The sequence below is a fragment of the Lupinus angustifolius genome, chromosome LG15 (genome assembly GCF_001865875.1).
Source record: "Lupinus angustifolius cultivar Tanjil chromosome LG15, LupAngTanjil_v1.0, whole genome shotgun sequence".
Taxonomy (NCBI): Eukaryota; Viridiplantae; Streptophyta; class Magnoliopsida; order Fabales; family Fabaceae; genus Lupinus; species Lupinus angustifolius.
The window spans coordinates 13,450,904-13,458,993 of NC_032023.1; the positions used below are offsets into that span (position 1 = coordinate 13,450,904).

The 8,090-nt window shown below is 34.7% G+C and overlaps 1 protein-coding gene across 1 annotated transcript; it reads right to left on the bottom strand.

The window, feature by feature from the left end:
- On the bottom strand, positions 6,895–7,887 carry LOC109327571 (NDR1/HIN1-like protein 12). The gene has a single exon (XM_019560754.1). It carries the CDS (start codon positions 7,819–7,821, stop codon positions 7,189–7,191), a length of 633 nt encoding a protein of 210 aa, XP_019416299.1. The 5' UTR covers positions 7,822–7,887; the 3' UTR covers positions 6,895–7,188.

Consider the following 8,090-nt stretch of genomic DNA (forward strand, 5'->3'; position numbering starts at 1 on the left):
TTACAAGACTAAAACTCAACTAGAGTTTCGTCTAATTATTTACCGAAAATTCGCAGAAATTCATTTTCGAATATATAATTAATAAAAATATTAATAAAATCTTATAATTATAAATCGTAAAATTCGCGGTGTTACATACTCCCTTAAAGTGTCATGTGTTAGAATCTTTATTCAGTACTCGACTATCCTATAACCATCCATCTGAATGTTTTAAACAACCGACACTCTAGATTATGAGAGCATATGTGAACTCCATTTTATTGGGATGTACCATAAATCTTAACATTAAAATCACAGTCAAATTTCTTGACAAGAGATGGTGCATTGCCCTTAAGCTTAACCATTAAGTCTACTTCTAAACTGATGGGTATTGGGTGGGTACCCTATTCTCATTTGCGTATGTATAATAATAACTAATGAGAAGCGGAGGGTTGTGCTTGAATATGGTAAACGCAAGCTGTATATGTAATAATGCAGCAAGACCAGATAAGTCTACTTCTAAATGTGTCATGTTCATTGTCAGCAAGACCAATTAACACTAGCTGATCACAGGATCTATGCCCATCAGTAGGTAAATATGTTCCTACCCACGTGGTTACTGATCATGCCCGATTATTGACCTAAATACATGAACGGGCGAAAGTGATAAGACATGACCTAAGCAACATCCACAAAGCCGTAAAATCCTACAAGGTTAAACACGCCATCTGAACAACACAAAACACCGCTAAAGACTGAACACGTTACTTGAGTAATGTGACCTACCCCTTGACACACAACAGGAGTGGGCCTAGTCTGTGGCTACAACGGTCTGAACAAAGACAAGGTGACCCGCCCTAGCAAAACCATTGTGCCACTCAGAGCACAGATACAACAAGGTGACCCACTATGATTAAAGAACCATTCTCACTATGGACAAAGATATTATATAGTAACTCGTCTTGATTAAGACACTCACATTGGCATACACTTCACTCAACCTCTCTATAAATAGAAAGAATCCCTTCACTCTAAGTTCTCTCTACATACTTTCACTTATATTGACTTCAGTATCATGATCCCTTTTGACATTCCCACTTAAGGAAGACTCTTGCCCAGATACAATAGGAAGATCCAAACTGCGATCTATTACTTATATGCTAAATAACTATAATATTATTTGCAAGTTAAGCTAAGGGACTAGCATAAATATTAATTTTGGTCTTCAATAACATCCTTAACTCTTTTAAAAAGGAAAGTAGAAGTTCTCCAATGGTGGAATGCGAGGATAATAAATCTTACAAAGTTTTGAATTTTTTTTTATAAAAAATAAATAAAAATCTACACCCTTAAAGTATCATGTGTTAGAATATTTATCCAATACTCGAGACACCTATAACCATCCATTTGAATGTTTTACACAACCGACACTCTAGATTATGAGAGCATAGGTGAACTTTATTTTATTGGGATGTACCATAAATCTTAACATTAAAACCACAGTCAAATTTCTTTACAAGAGATGGTGCATTGCCCTTAAGCTTAACCATTAAGTCTACTTCTAAAGTGGTGGGTATTGGCTGGGTACCCTACTCTCATTTGCGTATGTATAATAATAACTAATGAGAAGTGGAGGGTTGTGCTTGAATATGGTAAATGCAAGTTGTATATGTAATAATACAACAAAGTCCAGTTAAGTCTACTTTTAAATGTGTCATGCTCATCGCCAGCAAAACCAGTTAATACCATCTGATCACAGGATCCATGCCCATCACCAGGTAAATAAGTTCATCTCCACGTGGTTACTGATCATACCCGATTATTGACCTAAATACATGAACGGACGAAAATGATAAGACATGACCTAAGCAACATCCATAAAGTCGTAAAATCCTACAAGATTAAATACACCATTTGAACAACACAAAACACCGTTGAAGACTGAACATGTCACTTGAGTAATGTGAGCTACCCCTTGTCACGCAACAGGAGTGGGCCTAGTCTGTGGCTACAACAGTCTGAACAAAGGCAAGGCAGTCCGCCCTAGCAATACCATTGTGCCACTCCGAGCACAGATACAACAAGGTGGCCCACTATGATTAAAGAACCATTGTCACTCTGGACAAAGATATTATATAGTGACTCGTCATTATTAAGGCACTGACATTGGCATACACTTCACTCAATCTCTCTATAAATAGAAAGAATCCCTTCACTCTAAGTTCTCTCTACATACTTTCACTTATATTGACTTCAGTATCATGATCCCTTTTGACATTCCCACTTAAGGAAGAATCTTGCCCAGATACAATAAGAAGATCCAAACTATGATCTATTACTTCTATGCTAAAGAACTATAATATTATTTGCAAATTAGGCTAAGGGACTAGCATAAATATTAATTTTGGTCTTCAATAACATCTTTAACTCTTTTAAAAAGGAAAGTAGAACTTCTCCAATGGTGGAATGCGAGGATAATAAATCTTACAATGTTTTGAAATTTTTTATTTAAAAATAAATAAAAATCTACTCCCTTAAAATGTCATGTGTTAGAATCTTTATCCAGTACTCGAGTCTCCTATAACCATCCATTTGAATGTTTTACACAACCGACACTCTAGATTATGAGAGCATAGGTGAACTTTATTTTATTGGGATGTACCATAAATCTTAACATTAAAACCACAGTCAAATTTCTTTACAAGAGATGGTGCATTGCCCTTAAGCTTAACCATTAAGTCTACTTCTAAAGTGGTGGGTATTGGCTGGGTACCCTACTCTCATTTGCATATGTATATTAATAACTAATGAGAAGTGGAGGGTTGTGCTTGAATATGGTAAATGCAAGCTGTATATGTAATAATACAACAAAGTCCAGTTAAGTCTACTTTTAAATGTGTCATGCTCATCGCCAGCAAAACCAGTTAATACCATCTGATCACAGTATTCATGCCCATCACCAGGTAAATAAGTTCATGTCCACGTGGTTACTGATCATACCCGATTATTGAGCTAAATACATGAACGGACGAAAATGATAAGACATGACCTAAGCAACATCCATATAGTCGTAAAATCCTACAAGATTAAATACGCCATTTGAACAACACAAAACACCGTTGAAGACTGAACATGTCACTTGAGTAATGTGAGCTACCCCTTGTCACGCAACAGGAGTGGGCCTAGTCTGTGGCTACAACGGTCTGAACAAAGGCATGGCAGCCCGCCCTACCAATACCATTGTGCCACTCCGAGCACAGATACAACAAGGTGGTCCACTATGATTAAAGAACCATTGTCACTCTGGACAAAGTTATTATATAGTGACTTGTCATTATTAAGGCACTGACATTGGTATACACTTCACTCAACCTCTCTATAAATAGAAAGAATCCCTTCACTCTATGTTCTCTCTACATACTTTCACTTATATTGACATCAGCGTCAGGATCCCTTTTGACATTCCCACTTAAGGAAGATCTTGCCCATATACAATAGGAAGATCCAAACTATGATCTATTACTTCTATGCTAAAAATCTACACCCTTAAAGTGCCATGTGTTAGAATCTTTATTCAGTACTCGACTCTCCTATAACCATCCATCTGAATGTTTTACACAACCGACACTCTAGATTATGAGAGCATAGGTGAACTCTATTTTATTGGGATGTACCATAAATCTTAACATTAAAAATTTGTTTACAAGAGATAGTGCATTGCCCTTAAGCTTAACCTTTAAGTGTACTTCTAAATTGGTGGATATTGGCTGGGTACCCTACTCTTATTTGCGTATGTATAATAATAACTAATGAGAAGCGGAGGGATGTGCTTGAATATGGTAAACACAAGCTGTATTAATAGTACTCACTCACTTTTTGACAAAATTGTTTGATAACATCGTGGATTGAGATGGTATTCAGTCAAATGAAGTTGAATTTTCTGGTTTAGCAATAACTTAGTCATTCCTATGAAGCACTAGCATGGTGATGTGCGACTTTCATATACTTAAAAGGCATTGCATATCAACTTTTGAAACGTGAAGTGTGAAACTAAGTCACAACCCCGCAGCACTTTCTCTAAGTGCTTTTCCTTGACCGAGAAACATACAATCAATTATTGGGTAACCTCTTGCCTTAAATTCACATTTTTAGTCTCATTTATTATTCAGTTTAAAATCTATGGGTAGAATATTGATTTAAATTACTTTTGTTTCATAGTAAATAATAGTTAACATTTACACTATATTATATCTTTTTAATTACCATGTAAACCTAAGTTACATATTTAATTAGTCTCTTTTTTGTCCTTAACTAAATATCATGCAGGAAATATAGTGTTAATTTTCATAGAACTATCTCCATTGATAGAAAATATACTAATTAGTGACCCCAGATTACTAGCTCTTGCCTTAGATTGAATATTTCTGTTTCTGTTCTCATTCTTCATTTACTAATAATAAAAATAACATCTCTTTTAATATGAGTACCTTTATCGCTTTAGCTGAAAACATGCGCTAGCAGCTTAGCATATTAGCTAAGTAGCTAACAATAACATGCATTGCAGCAAGAGGAAGAGATGAGCCCCATTTGGCATATTATGAGTCGAGGGTAAAAAGCAACAAAGTGTGTCAGAGAAAGAAAGAAAAACATGAAGAAGAAGAAACTATGCCCATCGGGTGTTTTTGTCATTGCTGTTGGTGCAGCGCCTGGTCCCATTTTACATACCAATTTCTGCATAATAATTATTTCTATGATAAAGTTTTACAACATGAATTGCAATATCATATGAGACTGAATGTTGGATGTTAAAATATCAATTAAAGAACATACTATATGTAGTAGAGATGAAACTATTGTATTGGATAAGTGAATACACTAAACAATATATGATTAAAAATTAATGCACTCAGGAGGATGTTGTTGAAGTAACTCATATTATAGAAAAGATTGTAGAGCTGCACCTTAGCTGCTTTGAACATGCATGGAGGAAACCGATAAAAGTCATGTAAAGAGAGTATAACGAATGAAAGTTAGTTCAATTCCTAAAGGAAAAAAGAGACCATAAAAAACTATATGAGAAATAATAAAAACAAGTAAGATCTTCAATGTCTTATCAATAAACATGATTTATAATAAAAGTATTATGTTATGGATCGATATATACAACCCCACCTAGTCAGTTAAATGGTTGGTAGTTGTTGTATAGTGGTGCAAACAAAAATTGAAGCACAAAAGATAGAAAACCCAGCAATGGGGTAGCGTGTATCACATTCGTTGGCCTTGGCCAAATAAAAGTTACTTGAATACTTTCATTTCTCGGAGGTAGAAAAGTCTAAAGCTACTTTCTATAAAGAATTTCTGTTGAGGTTGGTTTTGGTTTTTGATGATGTTGTTCTTGAAATAATACTGTGTTACTCCCACATGGTCTAGTATTGGATTAGAGTTAGAGTAACCAATGTTATATATTAGACTTAAGTCTCTTATTATAATGTGCACCATATTTAAGCATCAAATAGATAGAAACACCTCATGGGTAGATGAGCCCATGAGTGTGCTAAGATTTGTAATCTTTATTCTCCAATAATATCTTGGTAGCCACTCAGTACTCTCGGGGACATAGGAACAATTAGCCAAATCCCGTTACCAAATTCTCTTGTTTCTTCTCTTTTATTTATTCTATGCACTTAATTTGATTGTTTGTGGCCAACGCTGTATAACGATCACGTCCGATGTACCAACATGTTCAACAAAGATCCTATGTAGAACATGCGTTTGTCTGTCATGTCATTGTTAATTTCAAACTCAATGTGAAAGGTTTAAGAGCTGTAATATCCCCATCCACCCATCCTATGCTTGAAGGATACCAATTGTATTGTATTATTACGCCTCATTAGACCAAATGATATTTTGAAACTATTGACTTGCTTGCAGCTCCTGTTACTTGAGAACCTGTGGTCAAATTTTTGTTATATTTGTAATAATGGGTTTTTTAGAAGTAAATTTAAGGATATGAATTTAATATCACTTCCTGTAGGGACCGGTTGGTAAAAAGTAGTATTCTGGCTTTATAAATCTTCAAAAAGTTATATGACTTTAAAATTTTTTTGATATGGCACTTGGTTTTCTAAGGTTATTTTGTTTTTCCAAATATCAAAGGTGGTATTTTTTTTATATGCAACATAGTCTTTTTATTAGAAGAGTAATATGGTAGGAGGCAATCTGATATTAATTAGCACTGGAAGTAATTACCAAATCAACTGCATTAACTTTAGGAGGATTAGTTTGTCATCTTTTTGGTCAATGATTAACTTTAAGTAACAAAGTACACAAAACAACCATCCTAAACCTTTTAACCTGTTGTATTGTATGATTCTTGGTTTTAATGCTTTGTTTGCTTTAGTCAAAATGCTGAAAATCAAAAGTGTTACACCACTATGCACTGCCCATTTCCCACTATTAGAATCACCAGGTATATTCGTTTGAGACATTGATTTCTTATCTCATTTCTTTGGTATTGCTCAAAAAGGGAGAAAAACAATAGCTGATTCATCATGGGTACCAAATGTTTGATCAATGTATAGTATATAACATATATGATTCTTAAAGGTAAGAAATTGACATGTAAAATCTGCAGAGATTCTCCAAGGAAAGCTACAATCTTCCCTCACTTTTTCCTTCACTCTCTCTTCCTTTCTTGAAATCTCTGTGTACATGTTCCTCAACGATAAAAAAAACCTCTCAATACCGCAAAATAACCAACAAAGGTGACCCAATATCTACTCACAAAAGAGAGTCCGTGAAATCCATGTAACTGTTCTCTGCCCTTTTTTCATTTTACCCTAATATCATCCATCACATACAATGCAAGCAAAACCAATTAAGAAGGTAGAAGAGAGAGAGACAGAGAAATGAAACTAAAAGCATAGAGATAACCCTAACCATCTAATATGCATCTGTCTCAGTTCTCACAAATTGGTAACTTTTGGTGCAATACCATCATTATATTCTTATATTTTATTTACAAATCACTTAGTGGCTTCAAAATATGTTTTAATACAAAGCCAATCAAAAGCTGAAAAATAAGAAAACTTAAAGAAAAATGTTATATGTACAACTCACAACCACAACTTTCTCAGACTCATAAAGTCAAAAGTTGTCGTAAAAGTTGTACATTTAGCATTATTAACAGCAAATATAGTATGGTCTAGTTTAAATTGTGGTAGAACAGTGAGCAACCTGGTTGGAACTAATAGGACTGGAAGTCATAGATGATCCAAAGGCCATAAAAGAAACACAGTTAACATTGAACCTGTAATGCCCAGAGACCCAAGTTCCAACCTTCCAACGAAGCTTCCCATTAACCTTGAGATTCAAAACTAGTCTTCCAGAACTTTGATCACGACCAACTTCATAACCAATAGATGGAGCAACAGGAACACCATTTCCTACCAAAGAAGCTGTTAAGAGATTACTCTCTTCATTGCTTTGGTAAAAGGGAGGCATAGATGTGTAACCAGTTATTTGTTGTCCCTTATATGTTGCATAAACTTGAAACTCATCATAGTAAATGCCAACTTTTTTATTTGGGTTTTTGGAGAGAAGGGTTAGTTGGATTGAGGAGTTGAGTTTTGGTCCTGAGAGGTTGAGTTGGTAGATATCAACTTGTGTGAGTGAGAATTGAGGCTTTGAAGGGAGGAGGATGAGGTAGATGAGAAGTATGAGCAATATGAGTGTAGTGAAAATTGCAGAGAAGGGAAAGAAAAGCTTCTTATAGTTTCTCTCAATTCTCAGTGCTTGCTTTTCAGCACAGTGCTTTGGTGAGTTTATTGTAATTCGAGACATTTGCAAAAGAGAGAGGGAGAGAGATGAAAAATGCAAGAAGGAAAGTTTACAACGTTAGCGAAGAGAGGGTGGGTTATAAAGAGAGCAAAAAGCAACAATTATTTTGCCTTATCATGCTTTTGGCTGGTTGCTCTAGTTTACATCCTAAGGTGAATAATTAGGAAGCATTAATACAAATATTTAGTATTTTTACTATTATTTTCACATTTTTTGAGTAAGAAATTAATCATTTTGAGATGTATAATTATTTTTCCAATAAGTATAGTTTA